At 43.8% G+C, this 22,236-nt stretch overlaps 10 protein-coding genes across 10 annotated transcripts; 3 read left to right on the top strand and 7 right to left on the bottom strand.

The window, feature by feature from the left end:
* Positions 1 to 47: 47 nt before the first annotated feature.
* Positions 48 to 1,260, bottom strand: K450DRAFT_176505 (uncharacterized protein; the record flags this gene model as incomplete). The annotated part of the gene is made up of 4 exons (XM_051584244.1): positions 48 to 569; positions 645 to 823; positions 905 to 1,016; positions 1,093 to 1,260. The coding sequence occupies 4 exons, from the start codon at positions 1,258 to 1,260 to the stop codon at positions 48 to 50; spliced, it is 981 nt and encodes a 326-aa protein (XP_051443376.1).
* A 1,132-nt stretch (positions 1,261 to 2,392) lies between these two features.
* Positions 2,393 to 3,146, top strand: K450DRAFT_247568 (uncharacterized protein). Its single transcript, XM_051590086.1, has one exon. The coding sequence runs from the start codon at positions 2,451 to 2,453 to the stop codon at positions 3,108 to 3,110; it is 660 nt and encodes a 219-aa protein (XP_051443375.1). The 5' UTR covers positions 2,393 to 2,450; the 3' UTR covers positions 3,111 to 3,146.
* Positions 3,147 to 3,378: 232 nt separating this feature from the next.
* Positions 3,379 to 4,629, top strand: K450DRAFT_247565 (uncharacterized protein). The gene is made up of 5 exons (XM_051590085.1): positions 3,379 to 3,559; positions 3,636 to 3,664; positions 3,725 to 3,775; positions 3,842 to 4,217; positions 4,279 to 4,629. Exons 1-5 carry the CDS (start codon positions 3,490 to 3,492, stop codon positions 4,485 to 4,487), a joined length of 735 nt encoding a protein of 244 aa, XP_051443374.1. The 5' UTR covers positions 3,379 to 3,489; the 3' UTR covers positions 4,488 to 4,629.
* Positions 4,630 to 7,054: 2,425 nt separating this feature from the next.
* Positions 7,055 to 8,781, bottom strand: K450DRAFT_301189 (uncharacterized protein; the record flags this gene model as incomplete). Its single annotated transcript, XM_051593739.1, has 3 exons — positions 7,055 to 8,317; positions 8,382 to 8,476; positions 8,548 to 8,781. The coding sequence occupies 3 exons, from the start codon at positions 8,779 to 8,781 to the stop codon at positions 7,174 to 7,176; spliced, it is 1,473 nt and encodes a 490-aa protein (XP_051443373.1). The 3' UTR covers positions 7,055 to 7,173.
* Positions 8,782 to 10,739: 1,958 nt separating this feature from the next.
* On the bottom strand, positions 10,740 to 12,109 carry K450DRAFT_176406 (uncharacterized protein; the record flags this gene model as incomplete). The annotated part of the gene is given in 3 exon segments (XM_051584240.1): positions 10,740 to 11,306; positions 11,323 to 11,929; positions 11,988 to 12,109. The coding sequence occupies 3 exon segments, from the start codon at positions 12,107 to 12,109 to the stop codon at positions 10,740 to 10,742; spliced, it is 1,296 nt and encodes a 431-aa protein (XP_051443372.1).
* A 1,132-nt stretch (positions 12,110 to 13,241) lies between these two features.
* Positions 13,242 to 15,470, bottom strand: K450DRAFT_301188 (uncharacterized protein). The gene is made up of 7 exons (XM_051593738.1): positions 15,384 to 15,470; positions 15,195 to 15,302; positions 14,970 to 15,123; positions 14,776 to 14,901; positions 14,462 to 14,703; positions 13,728 to 14,399; positions 13,242 to 13,662 (listed from the first exon to the last, which is right to left on the bottom strand). Exons 1-7 carry the CDS (start codon positions 15,448 to 15,450, stop codon positions 13,451 to 13,453), a joined length of 1,581 nt encoding a protein of 526 aa, XP_051443371.1. The 5' UTR covers positions 15,451 to 15,470; the 3' UTR covers positions 13,242 to 13,450.
* A 119-nt stretch (positions 15,471 to 15,589) lies between these two features.
* On the top strand, positions 15,590 to 16,286 carry K450DRAFT_247553 (uncharacterized protein). The gene is made up of 2 exons (XM_051590084.1): positions 15,590 to 15,688; positions 15,761 to 16,286. Exons 1-2 carry the CDS (start codon positions 15,639 to 15,641, stop codon positions 16,026 to 16,028), a joined length of 318 nt encoding a protein of 105 aa, XP_051443370.1. The 5' UTR covers positions 15,590 to 15,638; the 3' UTR covers positions 16,029 to 16,286.
* Position 16,287: 1 nt separating this feature from the next.
* K450DRAFT_247548 (uncharacterized protein) lies at positions 16,288 to 17,586 on the bottom strand. Its single transcript, XM_051590083.1, has 5 exons — positions 17,329 to 17,586; positions 17,197 to 17,259; positions 17,020 to 17,134; positions 16,837 to 16,960; positions 16,288 to 16,766 (listed from the first exon to the last, which is right to left on the bottom strand). The coding sequence occupies exons 1-5, from the start codon at positions 17,446 to 17,448 to the stop codon at positions 16,367 to 16,369; spliced, it is 822 nt and encodes a 273-aa protein (XP_051443369.1). The 5' UTR covers positions 17,449 to 17,586; the 3' UTR covers positions 16,288 to 16,366.
* K450DRAFT_272972 (uncharacterized protein) lies at positions 17,578 to 19,605 on the bottom strand (the record flags this gene model as incomplete). Its single annotated transcript, XM_051593069.1, has 6 exons — positions 17,578 to 17,769; positions 17,837 to 18,261; positions 18,329 to 18,694; positions 18,761 to 19,048; positions 19,114 to 19,286; positions 19,346 to 19,605. The coding sequence occupies 6 exons, from the start codon at positions 19,603 to 19,605 to the stop codon at positions 17,578 to 17,580; spliced, it is 1,704 nt and encodes a 567-aa protein (XP_051443368.1).
* Positions 19,606 to 19,811: 206 nt separating this feature from the next.
* On the bottom strand, positions 19,812 to 21,653 carry K450DRAFT_247539 (uncharacterized protein). The gene is made up of 6 exons (XM_051590082.1): positions 21,477 to 21,653; positions 21,336 to 21,417; positions 21,072 to 21,261; positions 20,907 to 21,001; positions 20,175 to 20,828; positions 19,812 to 20,109 (listed from the first exon to the last, which is right to left on the bottom strand). The coding sequence occupies exons 1-6, from the start codon at positions 21,543 to 21,545 to the stop codon at positions 20,000 to 20,002; spliced, it is 1,200 nt and encodes a 399-aa protein (XP_051443367.1). The 5' UTR covers positions 21,546 to 21,653; the 3' UTR covers positions 19,812 to 19,999.
* Positions 21,654 to 22,236: the final 583 nt, after the last annotated feature.

The raw sequence follows: 22,236 nt of genomic DNA, 5'->3' as shown, positions 1-22,236 counted from the left end.
CATCCATACACTATCAATACATCATATTACATAATAATTTGTTGGCTTCACTGTAGGTGATAACCTTGCGTATGATTCACTATACCATCTACATATTTCCATAGTGAGCAATCCTCACAGTCCGTTTCAGGGCGGCACTCTGGCATTGGATATTCCGACTCTGTCTGGTTGAGAATGCGATCGATGACAACACTAATGCGATGGGCTTGGATATCCACTCGCCAGCCATTATATCCCACTGTGTCCCAGACGCAGGTTCGGCCAATATGACATCGGGTTTCGATGGCGAACCCTCCTAGCCAGCAAACGCTACTGGGTCCAGAGCACACACCTTCAAAGATCGGGTCTGCGGTATTACCAAATTGCCAAATTGGATATGTCCATTCAGGTCGTCCTTTGGGCGGTAAATGCAGTCTCTCAGCGGCAACGCGATCACCAGGGGTTTGAAATGTAACGGCAGGGTGGCCAAAGGTGAGGGACAGCAGGGATGCTATACCACCGCCTAAGGAGTGTCCGGTAAACCAAATGGTGGAGTCCGGATAGGATTCGATCACATCATAATAGACATCCTGCACGAATTAAGAGAAAAAGAAAAGGTGGTTAAAAATCGCTTTCAATTTCAATGGCAGGCATGGCACACTTACCATTGCAGTACGATAGTAGAGATTTTTGTCTAAAACACTGTCCCTCAAGCAGTCCTTATTGCACTCATTACGTTGACCAGTAAAGCAATCGCATACTCGTTGCCAAGCTGGGAAGGGATGTGCACAACAACAGGAAAATAATAAATTATCATTCAATTTATCGTTGCCATTGGTTGGTCCTGAAACAAGAAAAAAACCATTAGCCACCTTCGATTGAGCCACCACAAAATTTTGAAGCAAGCTCGCAGAAAAAAGCTTACCAGGCCAGACGCCGGCGCTTGTGCCCTTGACAGCAATGACAAACAAGTTTTTCTCATCGTTACCAAAAACTTGTACTCGGACACCATTGTCACTATATCCATACGATCCATTCTATGATAGATAAAAAGTTCAGCATGATGATGATGCAAGTGGCGGTGTTCTATATCCATTGTTCAAAACGTACCACTTTCCAATTTTCATCCATGTCCCTCCAATCAGTTCCTTTTTCATCCGGAGAGTATGCATTGTTCGCCATCTGGGCCAAGGCAAGGATAGTTTCTCGGCTACGAACATTGGGCAGATGTCCAAGGTGTGGTTGCCAATTGTATTGGCGTTGATCGAATACTTCAAACATGGATCGTGGCGTGCGTGCGTCTTTAAGTTGCTTCACATAGTCACTAGGTGGTAATAGATATATGTCTGCGTAGCTGTTCAACTGGATAGGTAAAGTGGTGGCGGTCGTCATTTCGGTTCGCTCTAAAGAATATTCCTTTTCAGGATTGTGAATGTACTGGTGTTGTAATGTCATGGACTGTAGCTGATCGCCAGATGCCTTGGAGAGTGGAATTTGCTTCTCATGCATGGCATGGGTGGCTATAACAAGGCCAATGAGTACAATGGCGGCATATGTCTTTAGCATAGCGAAGGTGAAAAGCGCTAAAAAAGGTGACAAGCGGGATTCAAGTGTTATGATCATTTTTATGACATAATTATATACCACATGGCCAATACGATGTCTGTGTGTGTGGTATCACGTTGCAGGAACTACTTTACTTTGGGGAAGAGTGTTTTTCTGTAAGAAAAAATAAATATTTAAGGAAGTCGGTTCAGCGCGCAACTAGACTTACAGTTATTGTAAGTAATCTGTAGCTTAAGATGCTGTTCTGTGGCCCCCATCTTTCAAGTGAAAGCCAGTGTTTGTATTATTGGTGCTTGACAACACTTTGGTCGACCCCTTCCCCTTGCTACCATATCTATCAAAATATATAAACGCATTATTAAATGTGTCTTGCCAATCGATTGTGGTCGCTTATTATTGAATACTGTCATTCGCGGCAGGCGTTTTTTCACATTCAGGATTCATATTTTAGCGAATGGTAAGAAACGGGATGTCATATGGTCATAAATATGATCACCCCAGGCTTTCATATGTCATTTGATAGGTGATTGCCAGTATACCAACTTTTACATTTCCAGAATCATCCAAGATTTGTAAATAGAATACAAGAACAACAGAAAAGTAACAGAGAGGAACATGGTTATCCATATATGACTTGAGCTGTTTGGTTGCCACGACGGGCCCAAGTCACGCAATGCACCCTACAGGCCTGCTTAGAGCCTTTCATGCGTCAAAGCCTTAAGATGAGTTGAGCGTGTGCAGTGGGATATACTTTGGCAATACGAGTAAATCGCTCGTTGTGAACCGGTGTAACTACTGACATGCTTAAAATAAGATGCACAACTCAGAATCTACTCAGGTCGCGGCATGGTTACTCAAGCTTCCAAGATTAGCTTTTCTTTCAAAGACAATTCAATCTAGCAGCCATGAAAATGAAGATTAGTCCCATCAAATACGCAAAAACTATAAACAAGACTTCCATTCTAATTGGCGAGGATATCGTAGGTGACACCATAGAAACGTTGGAGGAATGGTACAGTCATCCTCATAAATACGAAATTATGCAAGACGCTATGAAATTTAAGGAACACCTCAGGTCCGCGTCTAGCCTTCCTTACTGGGTGAAGTTCCTGGGCATGCACCGCGATGAAGTCGGCATGTTCCACGGAATAGTCACACCCATCATCCGTTGTTTCTCTGACTATCTGGCTTATCTCATTGATGATTTCGAGAAGGGAGTGAATGGTACATTTAATCACCCTAATGCTGGAGTGCCGCCAGATCTAATAGAGACGCAGCTGGGAAAGACCATTCTCAACGAGTTGCGAAACACCACTTTCTCCAAAGATTACGTTTTTTGCCACAACGCACTCTATTATAAAAGCTTTGTTTTAAAAGACAACAAGCTTATTGGTATTCGAAACTGGCAGTACGCAGGATTCTATCCACCCGAGTTCGAAGACATCATCCACAAGTATCTGGAGGTTTTTCAATTTGAAGAGTTTCATGCAAAATTCGTCAAAAAATCAAATCAGCCGTCAACTTCATCGACTCATGATCTCAATCAAAATGCCAACGTAGTCTGAACGTAACTCAATAAAGTTAATGTAGGGTCGAAGAAGTTATCTAGGATTTTCCATAAAAGTGACTATGGACTTGGAGTTTGCCTACGGTGAAAATCTTTTGCGTTCTATAACGAAAGCAGAGTAATATGAGAGCAGCCAAGAGCTAGCTAGCTGAATATTGGTTGAGCGCAAATATCCCGTGTGATGAATGTGTTCAAGATACCTTAAGAAAGTCTGACTTTAGCACGAAAAATTTAAATTTCGTTCCCAAAATCTCAGTTAGTGCAACGGCTATCTCCAATCTTTCACGTTCACTGGAAAACTCGGTGCCGAGAGACTTACAACTCTTCACAAGTGCATTCCAGCTTGTCAAGTGCTTCGCATTTCCCATTTTCCCAACATGTCTTTTCTGCACCTCGTCGCATATGGGGCAACCATTCTAGCATTTTGCTTCGTCGTTCTGAGTTTGGGTGAGTCAACCAACAACCTGTTGATTGCCTGGCATTGCCCTAATTGTTTTCTAATCATGTGTTTCAATCACGGTAGCTTGCGGCTTGTACTACCTAGCCGAGCTTGTAAGTAGCGTCCTCACCTTGATCATCACTCCATTGTTGTTAATGTCAAACGGTACCTAGGTCGAAGAATACACAGTCTTCACGAAAAAGATCATAAAATACGCCACGGGGGTACGTTCAGGGTTTTGGATAGGGAAGGACAGGTGCCTGTATATTAACCTTTGGGGGTGTTTGCAGACGGTGGTGTTTATACACGTGTGCCTATGGATTTTTGACCGGAAGCCATTCTTTCAAATACTGTTCTCGCTTGCATGTCATGGAGTGTACAGTATGAACCTACAGACATTTCCATTCATCAGTCTCACCAGCCCGCCATTCCTTGCTAGTTGTGGTACGTATCTGTCATTATTCTGGATTCTGCTTATCTTTTCTTGCTTACATTCTCGGCGTTTAGTACTCGTTTTGATTGATCATTTTGTATGGTTCCAATACTTTACTCGCCATTACACGCCTTTCATGGACATTGCCGCCTTCTTTGGCGTATGTGTCTGGCTCATTCCATTTGCTTACTTTATCAGTCTCAGTGCAAATGATAACGCGTTGCCACTCAGTGGTGAGTTCAGTCACTATTATCACGATCAACCCATTTTGGCAAACGCTAATTATTCTCACAGATCCCGCGGCTGCAGACGCTATACCATCGCAGCGAAAACAAGGTCTGTTCAAAACGATCCTTGGCTATGTTACTAGAAGGAAGGATGACTCTCTTCCATCTTCCCATATCAATGTTCAGGAGTACAATATCACACCCAATGCTGGTCTTTCGTCATCTTTACGGAATCCTTATGGCGGCGGTGGTCTTGACAATCGCAAAATGATGTAGATTTTATTTGCACTTGTCATCGTTCGTATCACCTTTTTTCATACCATCATTAATTGTATAGCTCTTCACATTGTCTTTATATGAAAAAGGAGTAGAAAGTGCTTTTGAAAACCAAACCGCCCGATTAGAGCCATCACATAAAAGGGATATTCTAGTGAATTGTCACTGAAGCAAGACGGCTTACAATCACTTTTTTATTTGTGTGATTAATATTTACAGGTGGGCCGAGACCGAGCTAAAGCTTTTGACTGCAACAGTCTACGCTCCTGTTGCAAATGCATATCAACCTTTATGCTTGTTCCCGTAGATTTGGGCAATATTTACTTCAGTAGGCCTGGTTTTAACGCCAAGGTCCGGATGCGGTCAAACAGTATGTTTCATGCCTAGCACCTTTTGAGATGAAATAAAGCTTGGCAAGGAAAAAAACAACGAGGAAAGATAATATGTACAGTGCTGCCAACTATCTTGTGATGTGCAGGAAGGTTCAATGGTTTGCGAGAGGATGTAGAGTGAGACATGTGTTCTTCGATATTCTTTTTTCTATAGGATAACTTTATTTGTTATCATGCGGGGATTTCTGTCGATCAAAAGAAAAACTCGACTTGAAAGACGTACCTGTTGCCTTGCAACTACAAAACGGCCACACTAACTACCATTGATGTTTCGAGAGATGTTATCATGGTAGCTGCAGCGTATTTCACTTGATGTTGAGTATGAAAATTAGGGTCATTGCTATTGGAAATTTGAGACATTATATTTTTTTGGATACATTTCGGGAAGACCAATGGAACAACGGCAGACGTCCTTGAAGAAAATATAAATGTGGTGGAAATGGAGTTTTAAAATTGCATGCATGCACTTTTCTTGATAAAGCTGTCACGAAGACGCCTTTGACGAAAACCATGGAATCTACCGGGAGGAATTGATGGCAAGTTAAGCGCGTTATTCTCTGCTGCCTCGAACGATAGATGTTTGGATAAAGCTTTTTCATATATTGGTAGGGTTGACCCCGAAATTGTCTTCATTAGGAGCCGTTTTCTAAACGGCACTGTCCCTCTGAGACATATATACCAATATAATTAGCTACTAAGCGCTACAGAGCCGTACTTCTCGTCAAGAGCAACCATATCCTTGGAGCCATCCATATCTTCCTTTACTTTGAATCCAAACAACGGTGGGATCTCCGAAGGTAACATTAGAGTTGAATGGAAAAAGCCTTTTGTTCATTTTGGGAAAGAACAAATCCAACGATAACAGCCTCGAGTATGTTGGACCAACATATGGCAAGCATGAGTAGGAGGGTTGGCCCACCATAGTGGGCAACTGCATGAGAATAAAAATGTCCGTGTCAACGCGCCTATTCTAACGATTTTGAAGAGAGCGTTCTATCAATAATGTCGAGAATAGAGAATGAGATGTATGGTATGCTTGCATGAACCTTCTTCAGCATGAGTCGGGTTGTCCATAAGTGCATTCCGTGATTGCATGACAAAGCTTAATTTGTTCATCTTGGTTAGTGTCACTTCCCAGTACATACAGTTGACACTCGTCGATCAACCTTGAGGGTGAGATCAGATTCGATCTTGTCCATATTGACCAAACAAACCACCCGCATGGAAGGATGTTTGCTGAAAGCTTTTCCATTTACGTTGGACCGTTATTTTTTTGAGCACAGTGGGTCGATATCTTTGTGCTTAGCTTATTGATCGAGGCGTTTTGATTAGTGTAAGGTAACCCAAGCGAGTGACCGGGGCCAATCTGACCTATAAGGTTTTCATCCGTAGTCCCCTTTTTCCCGCAGCCTTATCCAGAGCGTTTCAACCTTGACTCCCGCGCGCCTGCACGGTACTTTTGTTAAAAGATACCGGTAAGAGAAAGCATAGGTGAACCATCCGAGGTACCGTAAGTGTGTACAATTTTTTTTTTTTCCTTCAAAGCTACAAACGGACTCGCGTGTCTAGTTTTCCTGCAGTCATCTGCAACAAGACACAAGCGGAGGTACAGCGGTCCTTGGTTCCTTCCAGTTTGTGTGCGCCGAAGTCTAGGTTGAAACAGGGCACGATGTTACTTGTAAATGCACGTAAACACAAGTACTTGCCCATGTGGGTGAAATGGTGGGATGGGACCCCAACTCCCCTTAGCTGCCAACGTATGTAAAGGATGTCGCGATGGGAGAATGAATCTGAGTTACGAGAGCCTGGCTAGTTGAAGAGTGTAAACCGTGTTCCCAGGGAGGGAGACTTGATTACGTGTGCAGAGGGAAAGTTTATTGGTAAATCAGTTACTATCTAACACATTTTTTATACGGGTTAAGCTTTATGCTGGCGATGCCATATCTGGTTACTTCTTTCACATTTTGGTTGTTCATGTTCACATTTTTATTCGCCATACTAAGGGTCTAAACTGATTAAGGGTATATTGCGATGACGGAGGTGGATAGATCATCAGTTGATAGAGGTGAGCGACTGCACGCGATGAGTTTGGTCTGCACGTTGTATACATTGTCAAAAAGTCATTTACAAGATGATTTGTATTACGTTTTAATAAGTATACCAAACCAAGAGAGTAGGTTGGTTTGTAAAAGTGAATTTTTTTCTTTTCAAAAAATATTAATATTTGGGAATTGATAATGTATCTAGGCTACCAACAGCACAGCAGTCAGAGCCTGGGATGAGTGGAACTAAAATTAAACCATAGAATCCTTCTTCTCATCGACAACGACAGCATCCTTGTCATCAGCAATACCCTCCTTTTCTCTCTGGGCTTGGACACGGTTGACACCTCCGAAGATTTCATCAATTTCTTCAAGGGAAACGCCCTTGGTTTCGGGAAGATAGAACCAAACGACAATAGCCATGAAGATGTTGAAACCAGCAAAGACAAACATGGATTTGTAGGAGAGTTTGGTGAACATAGTAGGGAAGGCCTGGCTGAGGGCAAGGGAACCGATGTTTTGGAATTGGGAAGAGATACCGACCAACTGGGCACGAACGTTCATAGGGAAGATTTCAGTAGTAACGATCCAGACAGAAGCACCCCATGATGGGCCGAAAGCGAGATAGAAGAGGCAGATAGCCAAAACCATGACGGCAGCGGCACCAGTGTTCTTAGTGATGTTGTCTCCACCGAGTCCGACTGGGATGGCACCAGCAATGATAAGCATGACGCACATGAAAAGAGCACCCCAGAACAAGGCTCTTCTACGACCAATTCTGTCAATCCACAAGATAGCAATCATAGCACCGACCATCTGGACGACGTCTTGGACAGCTTGCATAGTAAGAGCAATGGAAGAAGAGGCGAAAGCAGCCAAGTAGACTTGGGAACCGAAGTTGTTCATGGCGTTGTTACCGCAAACTTGGTTGAAAAGATTGAGGAAGCAGGCAATAAGGAGACGGTGACGAAGAGATTTGTCGACAAAGACTTCGCGAATGGAAAGTTTGGTGGTGTTTTCCTTTTCCCATCTGACAGCTTCAATGATATCAGCCAATTCCTTTTCAACATCATCTTCAGCGGTACGGAGGCGGTTGAGGGCATCACGAGCCTTCTCAATGTGATCATGTTCAACGAGCCATCGAGGTGATTCAGGAACGAACCAGATACCAACAGCAACGATGGATGGGATAACAACTTGAGTGATTTCGATCAAACGCCATTGCCATTCGCCCAATGAAGGGTTGCTGGTAGCTCCGATAGCAATAACAGTGGAGATAAGAGCACCAAAAGCCCAGGTAATTTGCCAGATACCGACGATTCGACCACGAATGGTGCGGGTAGCACATTCAGACATATATGTGGGAGCAGCGTAAACGAAAGCCTGACCAACACCACTGTAAAGAAAAAATGAGTATATGGTACTTTTGGAGCGTTGTTTCATGGGTAAGTGAAACTTACAGAACAACTCTTCCAGCCCAGAAACCAATCTTATTGGGTGTGAGAGCCATAACCAAAGCAGCGACAACGATAATAGCAGAACCTAAACTCATAGACTGTATATCGATTAGTTGACCTGAAGGCAAAGAAACAAGTTTTTTTTATCGCTCTTGTTTCTTCAACTTACGAGACGTCGGCCCCAACGATCTTGGATATAAGGTGCAACAAAGATAGCAAGAATAATAGTAGGAACGGTATAGCATGTTTGTAATGAGCCTTCTTCAACGTCGCTGGGGTTACCCATGAAGTCCTTCCATTTGTCGATGACAAGAACAGATGAAAAGGTGTTACTGTCGTAACCAATATACACTTGGCAGAGACCTGCGAGGATTGAGGCGACGTAAAGTTCTACTTTGCCCATGTTGATTGATGTATTAAAGAAACAGTGCCTGGAGCTGTTCACTGATCAAAGCTCCTCCCATTTATATACATTCGATCAGCTCCCAGAGAGTTCAGCCACCTTAAAAATAATGTTAACCCGATTCGTCCCACTCAGGTTGAATGTGGGGATTAGATAAAACGGAAGTAACGTAAGCAAGCTTTCCGGTGAAAGAAATTTTTTCGACGTAAGATATTGGGTTGTCAACCCCACACCACACTAAATATCCCAATCTCAGATAAGCTACGCACAGATCCACCACTCTACGTTCACACTAGAAGAAAGCCAAATGTTGATAAGGTATAGCTCTATAGCAGCTTTTCAAAATACTTTGACTGCATAGAACCTAGCTGAATGCTTTTGATGCAGACTTTTTCGGGCAACTCCACACCCCACTCTCACCTAATCCAGTGTTTGCGAAAACCATGATCTCCGCGGCCTTTCGGGGACACAGAGCTCTTTGATGTGTCGACAGTAAAAGCGGTACGTAGCAGTAATTTATATATTTCAGATACAGAGTATCCCATTACTTCACTTTACATTCCCATGACTTGTGTACAGCTACCTACCCGCTCTCATATTTCTCTAATATAGCGCTCTATCTCACCTGTACACCCCCTCCACACTTTTTTGATACTGCCCCCACAGTTAGCAAAGCCTCCTCGGAGACACCTTATCGTGGCTTGCTGAGATTACCTAACCAAATAACGTCGGAGAATAGTCATATGATATTTCGCGTTGTAACCGTCAACAAGAGGATGTTGATGATGACTACGAAACGGTATGGGACGTTGTGTCTGCATTCTGTCTGTGACATACCTCGAAAAAAAAGTCCCATCCAAAGTCTGTCATCCCGCGGACTCAACTAACCTTTTCTAATCACTCCCACCGCTTAGAAATTCGAACGAAGAGTTAAAGAGAACACTTACATATTGATAATATGGAAAGTTTCAGGGATTTATTCAATTTAATTCCGTACAGCATTTTCCTTGCCCCGCCTGCAAAAAATTTTTTTTCTCATACTCTTTCCAACACCGGCCCCGCCCAGCACTGCCCTGACCCGCAGCTGCCCATTTTGAGACACCGTTCGCGGGGGAGTGACTTGGTGGCTTTAATGTTTGATGTGTACATAAACCTCAACACAGAATTTACCTGCATATCGCAAGATGCCTGACTCAAGTGTATTACTCTGTTGCCATAGGGGAGTCCATGGGCTTGGTCTACGGAAGAAGAACGGATCAGAGCAGCGGCAAACGTGAAACTCGGCAGGGAGTTAACCATACCTTGGTGGTAAGAGGAGCCGTCCATTGAGCGGTCAATGGAAGGTCAGACCTCGGTACGGTACGGCACGGCACCGATATCATTGAGCCTTCTATAGCTCTTTTCAAAGCAAGTTTTACGATACATGGTGTTCAGTGTTTACCTCGTGACATGCAGCTAATACTACTACCAAACAATAACCCACTGGCTACTGTATTGTCCATGCTTCTTTACTGTATTGTACTAAGCGAGTTTACTTCCAAGTTTGCTAAGTTTGTTAGAAAAGCAAAAAATGCAAGAGTGAAGAAAATTAAGCTATTAGAAAGCCTGCGTAACAACATTGAAAGAGAGAATAAAACACCTACTGTTAGGAGTAACTCTTCTAGTCCATTTTTGGAGTCTACATGACTTTGGGTAACAAGGACACTACATGAGCGTGGTCAACCGAAGGAAAAATATTCGTGATTCATATTCCCGTATTTTTCCTATTCACTGGAAATGAATTGCCTTTGATTTGAACGTAAGGGAGATTGATTCGAATGGGTTTAGTCAAAAAATATAAATGTTCTACATAGAAAAGAGGTATGCTAATAGTCTGAATACATAGTGAAAAAAAAAAAGGACGCTACAAGCACACATAGCTAAGACCCTAGAAATATATTTCTTCAAAACGAGCCCACTTATTCCCATGCTTCGTCATAACCAGGGGGTTTACGGGTCCAGGCGTTATGGATAAGTGGGTCGCCATGAACAGTGCATTCCACCGTCATTTGAGCGGCTTTGAGATAATAATGATCTCCTTCAGGGGAGAACATTTCATCGGCCATAGAAAGCGCACGAACAACCTTGACGACGTGAAAGTCCATGTTCTTGATACCCATGTCCCACACCTCAAACCATGGATTCTCCTTTGCAGGAGATGTCGACTGGTAGTTGTAAATCACTGCGCGGTCAAACTTTGGAGAGCCACGGGCTGCGTACCACTGAGCAAACTTTGCAAAATACGCACGAAGTAGCTTGGCTTGATCTTTGACATGGAGTGAAGGTAGTAGAATTTGAACAAAGTAGACGGAGGTCAGCAAGTGAATGAGGTAGAAATCAAGTAAAGGCTTCTTTCCAGGTCGTTGAGAAGCGGCATAGATGTCCACAGAAGCTATATAGAGCTCTTTTATTTTAGCATCAATATCTTCTGCGTCGGCTAGAATCAAATTAGAAAATGCTTGAGATGGTGGAAATGACACATATATCTCCCTTACCTGCAACCTGCCACTGTGCAATATGCTTCAGCAAACTCTTGCTTTCCTCGGGACTGGAGATATTGCCAAAGCCGTCAGTAGTTGGATCGTACTTTCGGGAACGTTTGAGAACAGGGTCGTTGCGAATATCCTCCAAGATGTCATTGATGGATTTGCCTTGCAAGTGCATGTACTCCATGTCATTCAGTTCTTGTACGCGGAACCCTTTGTCCTGTCCATGAACGCAAGCCATAGCCAGACCTTCAGCAGCGACAAGCTTTTGTGAGAATTCAAGGCCATAGCAAAAATGGATCAAAGGGTGGAAAAGTCCAGCAAACAAGTTGTCCAAAACGGCCTCCTTGATGGCATAGCTGGTAAATACTTCCTCAATGGACATGGTCTCTAGTTTCTTATCGAAGAAAGCAAGGTACGAGCTATAGGCTTCATCTTCAAAGAGGTAATCCGTGAAGTTCTGGTCAGTGATCTCATACTTGGGAGCAATCAATGGCTTCTGATACGTGATGTGGATGTCGTATATTTTCCTCAATGCCTCTGGTGATGCGCCTAATGCAGCGGCAGCAAGCAATATATGTGGATTGTGATTGTGAAATTGCTTCACGTTGAAGAAGATATGACTATAGGCGGGTAAGTAAAAGCGCAACATCTCATACAGGGTTTCATCATGATACATACTATTTTTTATGGTTGTCCAGGAGCAGCTCTTCCAGGACTTTGCGAGACTCCAAGGTGATGCCAGGAAGAGAAAAGCTATAGGCATGTTTGGTAGAGAAGAGCGAAGCGTTTTCAATGGTCATTATAAGTGTCTCTTGAACGAGGTTGTGATGCTCTACGACGGATCATCAAGTCTGGTCTTTTTATAAAAGACCAACAGCAGTATGTTAGATCTGAAAAGTGCATAGTTGAACCGGGCTGTTGTTTTACCGTTACAACTGAGCCTCGTTGCATATCGCTTCGACAAGCTGATGTAATAAACAACTTAGCCACTCGTTTGACTAAAAATCTACTAGCATTGCTGGGGCTGTGGCTGCCGCGAAATGGAACCGTCTCACTTTAAATGTTGCATAGTAACCATTAACCACACCTTATAAAAGACGCTGGGTCAAGATGTTGACAGGAGCCTACGGAGCTATGTTAAGGGCAACCATGGTATGCGAGGGTCAACGTGATTACTGATGAGAAGAAGTGGTAGAATTCAACATGGAGAAGTTTCCATATTGGACATACCTCCCCAAAGCTTCATCAAAATAAAGGGTGTGCATTACACTTTTGTAAAAATATGGGATATGTTTATTCCTTGCATCAACGTGAATGCAGTGAATGATATTGTCAACCGTTCTACGGATATTGACACATTTATGCGTTCAAATTTTGACGCTCATGTATCATGGCAAGAAACGCCAGTTCAAGCAAGGTTGTTTTTGACGTCAATGGCAACTTGCGACAGAAAACATTCAAAAATGTTACAGCCCGGAGAACCTTGAAGTCACTAGACCAAGCAATGTTTTAGTCTGATATGTGACTTGATTTTAGTCAAACAATTGGATTTGTAGTGAACTGATGGCAGAGAATGAGAACACTCTAATGGATATCTCAAGTGAAAAACAATTACTTCCTTTTTAGAATAACCTTAATTCTTTTATGAAAGAAGTAGAATAATTTGACTTGTTCCTGATCACAAGTCAACGAAACCACAAGCGCCTTTAGCATTGCCTAAGTATGAATCGACATTGATTATGCTGTGCAATGGAATAGCACTTAAGACTGTGCCGTATCGGCCATATCGTATGATTATCTTCTGACATGCAAGATACACACCGGCCGAAATTTTGCGATGTTTCGGGACGTTAAGCGAAGTAAAAGTACGCTAAGGTAAATTTGATGATGGTAGGGCGGCGGCCGTGGAGCAGCAGCACATTGCGTATAATTCTATTTTAGTAGAAGATATCATGCTTTAATGAGTGTTTTATGGTAATTTGTACAGGGAAGGAATGACTAGAATTGGGCCTACACACATTAGGAGCCCCATCAAAGACGATGACGACGTAGAGAACACTGCGCCGAGTTACATACACTACTTTTTCATGCTCTTCTCTTCTTTTGGTCAAATAGAACAGCCCTCAACTTAACAAAACAGATCAGAAGAAATCGGTAGCCTTTTTACGTTTAGCATCACCATTTTTAGCTGAAGCCTTTCTCTTTTTGGTTGCAGCATGGCCGTTGGTCTTTGATGCTTCGTCCTGATCGCCATTTTCGGTCGCACGGATCTTGATGGCTGATTTCATGGGCCGAGCCACCTTCGATTCAATAGCAGTAGCGACTGAGGTTATTGGTCGTTGTTTTTGAAAGCCTGAGAAAAGCAAGGATTTAGTACGACATCTTAAAGGCAAAGGTGAGTCGAAAGAAAAAACTTACGGCGGACGGTGTTCTGGTCAAGAACCCACTGCACCTTCTTCTTCTTGGAGATAGCAGTGACCATCTCGTCTTCGTCATCAACAACAGATGCAATCTCTTCTTCTTCCTCCTCGACGACTTCAACCTCAGGTTGCTTGGCAGCAGCCTTCTTGGCCTTCTTCTTTTTTATCTTGGGTTCCTCCGCAGCGGATGGCGCTACTTCGGTCTCCAGTCCACTAATATCTATGGTGCTGGAATCTACAGAGACCATTTTCCCGCCAAGCAATCCATTGTCCTTCCTTGTTCTTCTCGTGTCCTTGGGTTGCTCTTCTTCTACGAGTTCGTCGCCAATGATATCGCCAGCGGTGAACTCATTGGTCCATCCACCCTTCCTTGCTTCCTCATCATCTTCCTCCATATCCTCTAGTTCTTCTTCTTCTAAGGCATCAACAAGGGTTGGTGCTTCTTCGTCGTCGCTATCGCCTTCTTCTCCTGGTATTAATTCGCTGAAGCGCTTTCGAAGTTCAGTCAACTTCTTTCTATTTGGGTTGTATGTTTCGGGGTCTTCTGCGGCCTTGCCTAAAGCTTGTTCCAATGACTCAACATCGTAAATGAAAGGTGGGCGATTTTCATCCTCTGGATCCTCGTCCTCACTCTCTTCTCGCTGTATTTGATTTTCAACGAACAAAAGCTCTAAAAAAAAGTGGGATGAGTAGACCGGATTAATATGAAAGATGAATGAATCGGACACTTACCGGCGGCAAACTTTTCCAATATTGGGATAAAAGTGTTTTCAGTGACCTTCTTTGCTGTGACCTTGTTTGGAGTCTTAGCAAGAAGATTTATGAAGGCATCCAACAGTTCGGTAGTTGGAATTTCGATATCTTCATCTTCATCCAATGTGTCTAGTTGTGCATTCACCACCTTTTCGAGTTCGCCTAAATAAATATCGGACAAATGGAACCGAATTGAATCGGGGATCTTATTGTTTGTAGGACTGATGAGCGAGAGAAAAGTAAGTACAAGGCGGATCAAATAGGTCTGTGTCGGTGCATTGTTGTTGGCTTACTTTAGTGGGCCGTTTTTCAAAAGTTCTGAGTAGTCATCAATGATGCCTAAATCCCAGTTGTGCTCACTGATATACTTGAATGTGTAGAATATAACTCGTCTCAGCAGCATATAATATTTGTCCAATCTGGGATGGGAGTAGGGTCAGATTATATGCGAGGATATTAAATCGATACATACAAACAGGGGACTTACCGGATACGATCGATTCCATGCCACTCCTCACAGTGAATTTGCCAGAAAGCACCCAAGAAAGCGATTGCATTTTGTTGCTGCAAGCTCATGATGAGCGATCCTAGAGTCTCTGATAGAGATTGCTGAATCAATGGTTTGTCCGACATCCAGAAACCTATCCATTGGAAGAAAAGCGGTCAGCTACAAAGGTTATCCAAAGGTTCAAATCATTCACTAAAAACGTACAGTAGAAAAGACCCTTCCAAAGCTTAAGGAGGTCCTTTTCACTTAATTCTGCCTTGGACGACAGGAATTGCTGGAGAGAGCGAACAGCTTTATCACGAGTTTTCTTCTCTGTAAAAGTACAAAAAGAAAGTCATTAGCAAGTGGATCGGTGAAGCAAGCTGCAATGTATTGGACAACGATGCAATGTACCGTTTGCTGCTAGCTGCTTTCCGAAAGGCAGAACGATGTCTGAGTCTGTCATAGTAGCTGCTGACATGGTGGTAAAGGAGAACAGGCTTTAAAAAGCTAATTTTTTTTTTTCTTCTTCTTTTGCCAGATTAACGGCGGCCAATCTCCCGACAAGCCACTGCAGCAAAATGTGACTGTTGTATTGAAGTGGAGGGCCAACCGACCAAAAACCTTTGAACCCGAAAACACAATAATAACTCGCATTGTCTCCCAGTTATGTTTGGTGCATTCCGTTCAACCTTTGTCGCTCAGAGCGGTCTCCTCTGGTAATACTGATGAAAAACTGTCATACTCCACTACTGCATTGATGAATATACTGATGGCTTTTGTCATGGCAGGAAAAATCCCTTTAGAATGTCGGCCACTCGTAAAGCTAACGTTCGCAAGAGACTGAAGGCTGTTGACGACGTGATTGCAACTGTTTCGGCCTCAGGTGTTGAATGCAAAGCATTGGATCAGGCTATGCAATTGCCGCGCGAAAGCGAAATGCTCGCAAGAGACAAGTACTCTGTGTTCAGCCGCCACAGCAAGGGTCACCGCAAGTCCCTGCACAAGGTCCCCAAGTTCACCAAGAAGACCATCCGCACCAGTCCTCCTGGTTTCTAGATCGTATTATGTGTTACCAACTCACGTTCTTTTCAATTCTTCTTCTTGAGAATCTAATTATCCAATTCAAACCTTCCATACCACCTTGTAATTTTCGTCACAACCACCATCTCTCGACCCTAGATTTTTTTTCTCTCTGAGACGTTATTCTTTGTACATTACATCAGGAAAAATTGATATAAACCAAAACATAAACTTGACCTGCGTCATTGCATTGTCGTGTTTCGCACGCCTCGATGTACGGCGGCGTACAGCAAACATGAGTGTAAGGTAGTTTAAGATATCTTTATTACAACATTTAAATGGAAGAAAATATTTGTTCTCGTAAGCAAACTGTTTTACATCTTGGCACTGACAATGACGCCACCATCAACAACAATAACAGCTCCATTGGTATATTGGCCAGCGCGAGATGACAAGTAAATAGCAGTACCGGCAATATCTTCGGGACTACCGATACGACCAACGGGCACACTAGCGACAATGATATCACCGAACTTCTCCAAGGTCTCCTTCATCATCTTGGATTGGAAAGAACCAGGAGCGATGGCGTTGACGGTAATATGACGATGACCGAGCTTGCCAGCAAGATGCTTGGTAAGTTGGTGGACAGCGGCCTTGGAAGCAGAGTAGGCATAGGTTTCGTGGGCAGGGATGTTGATACCGTTGATGGATCCGATGTTAATGACACGGGATGGGACGTCTGCGGTAGCCTTGGCCTCCAACAAAGGCAAGCAGCTGAAAATGATGGAAAACGGGGTTAATTAATAGAAGCTGGGCGAGTTCTGTCATCGATCGAGTCACTCACGCTTGAGTCAAGGTGAAAATGCTCTTGACGTTAAGGTTCATAACCTTGCTGAAAGCAGCGTCTGGGTATTCTTCAATAGGGCTTCCCCAAGTGGCACCGGCGTTATTGACGAGGACATCGAGATCTGGAAAAAGCCGTATATAAGTATCTACACTTTGAACACACGATAAGAGTGGTACTTACGCTTCTCGCGCTTGCCAATCTCAGCAGCCAATCTCTTGACATCTTCGCTCTTTTGGAGGTCGGCAGGGATAGGGATACAAGAGCCAGGGCCGAGTTTGTTGAGCTTTTCAGCAACCTAGATAACATAATCATTAGGAGAGAAACCAGATATTTCTCTATCCCATCACCTTTACTCACCTCGTCACAGGCCTGAGCAGACCGGCTGCTGATGTAGACCTTGGCACCACCTTGGACGAAGCCCTAAGAATCCATGGTCAGTTTCAACGGTTGGCTTTAAGGAATACGACGAAAGAGCAAACTATATCTTACAGTGGCGATCATCTCACCAATGCCGCGAGATCCACCGGTAACAAGAACAACCTTGTCTTTAACACTGAAAAGCTGGTTGATATTCATTATAGAGAGTAAAGAGAGAGTGAGGTCTATCATTTAGGTATTTCTGCTCAGTCATGGATTTGCTGAGTGTGACTGCCTCCCATTGAATTTCCGCGATGCTGCCCCACAAAATGCTTTCATGTGTTAGCGGACTCTTATTGCCAGTTTATGGATTTACTACTGCTAATATCTTGGAATATAACGAAGATGAACATTATCGAGTAAAGATGTAGTAGGATTAGCCTCTACGGCGTGAGGGGCAGTCCAGGGCTTTTCAATTGGTTGGATATCAAATAAAGTGAACACCGCCACCAACGCAATAACCAATTCCATGGTTGCCAAATGTCTGCCAGGACACACTCTTGGACCGCCGCCCTGAGTAAACAGAAAGAAAATTAGATACCATGTAGACTGTTTCAATTTAGCCGCCATAAACACTTACAAATCCCCAGGCCATCTTGTCATGGAGTCGACGTTCCTCTGGAGTGCATTCAATCCATCGTTCCGGCTTAAACTTGAAAGGGTCTGGCGTGGGACATGAACGTAGAGCTGCTACTCTGGTCAGAGCAATAAAGACGGTCTTCTTTCTGTAGTAATGACCGTCAATAACCAAGTCCTTTGTCAACTGTCCGTCCAACAGAGAAGCGACAGGTAAAAGACGATTGGTTTCTTGAATGACCGCATTGGTGTAGGGAAATTGCTTTATGTAATCGTCATTAAACACTGCAGACAGCTCTTCTGCCGACATAGTGGCCCTTTTCTCGGGTGGACCAAATATGCTATCCGCTTCCTCCTGTAGCTTCTTCTGAGCCTCTGGATTACAGGCTAGCATGTAGGCGATATTGTACAAAGAATTAGAGGTAGTGTCTACAAAAGCAGCATACCCGTTAGATTAGATCAGATCATGCCAGTGATTGCCATAGCATTCACTCACCATAACCTGCAACAATGGCTGTGATGAGGTTTCCAACAATGTCGTCGATGGTGACACGCTTGGCAGCCTTGGTGGCCGTTTTCAGATTGCTTTTTTCATTCTCTTCTTCTTGTGCGGCGATATACAGCGACTCCAGCATAGTGCTCATCTTATCTTCGTTTTGCTTGAATTCTTCAGGTGTGTATTCCTCGATAATTCGCTTAATAGAGTTCTTGAGATCAGTGATGGTTCGGTCATATTTTCGATCCATGGAGTCGCGTATGCCATATTTGTATAAAGGGATAGGTGTGATGGCGCGACGACGGATGACGTCAAACACGATTTTGAGATCTTGGAACAATGTAGGCGAGAAATGGGTGTTGTTCTCTGAGGGGGGGGGGATGGTTAGTGTTTCGCAGCCGTGTACTCAGAAAAGGGTGGGTGACAACATACCGTGAGCAAAGGCAAAGTCAATCATGACGGAAAAAGCGTACTCGCGGAACGGCGTAATATCGATTTTAAGATCCTTGGGGTTATAGAAGACGTTGGTTTGATGGCTACTCTCCTGTGAAGTGATACTTGGGTAGAATTTCTCGTTGAGCTCTTCCATGGTCTTTGAAATTTCTTGTAATGCTGTTCTCAAACTGACCACGTGCTTTGTCATCACAGGGCCAGCTTTGTTGGTCTTTGCTTGAGTCAACTGAGGAGCCATCCAGTTACGACTATGCCTCCAGCGCTCACCTGAGAGAGGCTGTCATGAGCGTTTTACTGCAGATCATATCATATGTGGCAACATGTGGACATACCTTCCATTGAGAACAACCCGGGGATGTTGCAGTCCTCAAAGAGTTTTTCTGTATTGGCGGAGCGACGGATGTTATATGGTCGTTCCTTGAAGACCTGATCAATAGCAGTGGTGGACGAGAGGACGACGATGGGGAACGGACCAACATAAGCTTTATATTCTGTACCGTATTCCCTGCGGAAATCCAGATCAATAAAAATCAAAGGGTCAACACATCCAAATCGAAAGCTTACCATGCCCAGTTTTCGAAGTTCGCAATTATTTTGCTGATCGATAACTGGAGAGCATTTCCTAACACTGGGAGACCAGGGGGGTAGGGTAAGTCCTTTCGGCCTTTGTAGCCTGGAGGAGCGCTATCGTTATATCGTCTACGATACCATCTAACAGCGATGGAGATAGATACAACGGACACCCCGGCGATAATGACATTGTTTTTTGTAGTTAATTGTGAGGCGGATTGCCAGATGTCGGTAGCACGTTGGGTGAGGGACATGTTGGAATGGAGGGAATGCTTGCTTGCCGGGCCATGAGAAACCCAGTGTCCGCACTATATAGGGAGGAGCTAAATTAGGACAGTGCACTGGTGATTTGACTCATACGCGCCGAGGAGACAACAGCTCTTCCGGCAGCGAGGTGGAGAAAGGTTAGAATTCCACAACAGACGTTCCGCAGCATGAATGAGTTTGCTGCCGAGGTAGAGGTCCCATCAGACTGTAAATCATAGCAGCTCCCAGTTTCTCAAAACTACACCACAAGTGGCTCTGGTTCGTAAATGTTTACTTTGTGGGTTTGTACAATGTTCAGCTACTGGTAAAAAAATAAATTGACAGGTGGGAAAATAACAGCCGAAGGTAACATGGAGGGGGAATATAATATTGGAGAATCTATCAGTCGTCGTCAAAAGGAGAGTAAAACCGCTCATAGCTTTCCCTAGAGCATTCTCCGCCTTTTCTTGGATCAAACAAGAACTTGTAACACGCACCATCCGCACATAATGCTACCAAATGAAATGGGGTCAAAATTCCATAAACAGTTGCAAAAATAACCAGCATTCCTTCTTACCAATGATACTATTCTTTTGCTCTCCAAATCCAACGACACAGCGAGTTTCGGACGATATTTTCGCATGGGCAAAGCTCCATTCGCTCGAAAAATACTTTGGCAATAAATCTTTCATAAATCGAAAACTGCTGCCGCGGTTACCACTGTGAGTGAATCCTTGAGGGGTGGAAGAGGTGCTAGTGGTGACTTCTCCATACGTTGGGCCACGTGGTGTACGTTCAGCAGAAGTGACAACAGAAGCATCCAAGTTGAAGATATGAATGGTTCCTTTATCAGACGAGACACAGATCCGCGTCGACTCCTTGTTGAATGCGATGGAATATATTTCGGCTCTATCCATGCCTCTACGAAGTTCGTTCAGGAGTTGACCTGTCGCTGTATCGAATATCCGTATCAACGTTCCTTTCTCACTGGCAGTTGCACATTTCGTTCCATCAAAGTTCATAGCCAGACAACTCAATTGTCCAGAGTGGGCTGCAATAATACTGACGTTGGTGGTGGTTGACTGCATCGTTTTGAGAGCGTTGTTATTGGAGGATAGGACGGCGGTGGTAGAGTTGATCTTGTTCAGATCAACCACTTGGATGTGGCCTTGTTGACGACCAGGAAAAGCCAAGATGGCATGTTCTTGAGACGGAGAGAGAGCCACCAAACCTGAGGTCGACAAAGGGACAAATTTTAGCCACCCACGACATTTGTCCAACGTCGTCATGTTCATTCGGGAAAACTTACCATTTGGGTTATCAATGGTTTCAAACGTATGAAGTTTTTGAGGATTAAGGCTGAAAAGATAGACAAACACTTTGTTTGCAGTGACCACAACAAGCCTGTTACGAAACAACATATTTAGCATAGCTTGCTTGCCAAGGAAGTCTATGATTTGCCCTAGTCACTTGCCTGTCTCTTCTAAGCTTCACATTCCGCACATCACTTTTGTACTCGAGCTCAACCACCGATTTGCCTTTAATGTTATCGAAGATGATAGCTCGATTGGGAGGGTATCTTGGATTTCTACCGCCTCCTACCAAAGCGAGATAATTGGTACGATAGAGCATCTCTACGATCGACACACCTCCGTCGTCGAACTCTGTAAGGGTGACCCCCCAAAAAAAACGTTGGTTGAGCTGGAACCCACCATAGGCTACAGGTGTAGGATCTTACCTTTCCTTGTTTGCTGGACCAAAGGGTCAGCATTAAACACACGGAAGCCATTACGCAAGCCTACAGCGAAGCAACCAAAGTCCTGCGACATGAAGCGTCAGTAGCGGAGAATAATGCTTAAATGAGAGGATTAGGACGAACCTGGTTGAATCCAGCAAATAGAAGGCCCGAGGCATCGTGTGGAGAAGACGGTGAATGGGTCAGATTCATTCACTTGCTTGGGGAGAAATGTAAAGGGACAAGGCAAGTAATAGCTCTCTGACCAACCGTTGGTCTTGGTCAGTGCTGCCCCGTCAGGTCAGGTGAGCGATAAGTTGGATGCGTGGCTCAGACCACTTGCCCTGATTTCCTAACAGACTGCTACCAGCTTATAAAATCAAATGTACAACAACTCCATGTAATACTACTACGTTTATTATAAGCGTACGGGTTTCGATAACGCACGAGAGCTGGGATCTGTGCATTCCAGTTTGAATAAATTTTGCTTGCCTGTTATGTTATGAAAATTGCCCTACCGACTAGCATAAAGTGATCTCAATACCTCATAAGGGAGAGAACAAAATTGTAGCAGCAATTATGTTGAGGTTGCTACACCGGCTGTGGCGCATTGTAAATTTGCTGGCCTTCACCTGTCCACACCAAATGTGCGATCCAATACAGATTTCTGCTTGCATTGGTATCAGGTTACCAGACTGTGCGAACAATTTTCAAAAATCAAGACGTGATGATGAGATAACCTTTCAACCATTCTCATAATATCCAGCTCACAAGCATAATAAGGGCGAAGACACTGCTGTATAGGTTGGAATAAAGTAGGCTTCTTTTGCCGTGTATTCACTGGAGATGGTGGGGAATGCTTGGTTCCAGCAGTTGCTGACGCAAGTCCATCAGATCCAATAAA

The sequence above is a fragment of the Umbelopsis ramanniana genome (assembly GCF_025399195.1).
Source record: "Umbelopsis ramanniana AG unplaced genomic scaffold K450scaffold_39, whole genome shotgun sequence".
Taxonomy (NCBI): Eukaryota; Fungi; Mucoromycota; class Umbelopsidomycetes; order Umbelopsidales; family Umbelopsidaceae; genus Umbelopsis; species Umbelopsis ramanniana.
The sequence above is the reverse complement of the archived record's forward strand: the minus strand, read 5'-3'. Positions and strand labels throughout refer to the sequence as shown.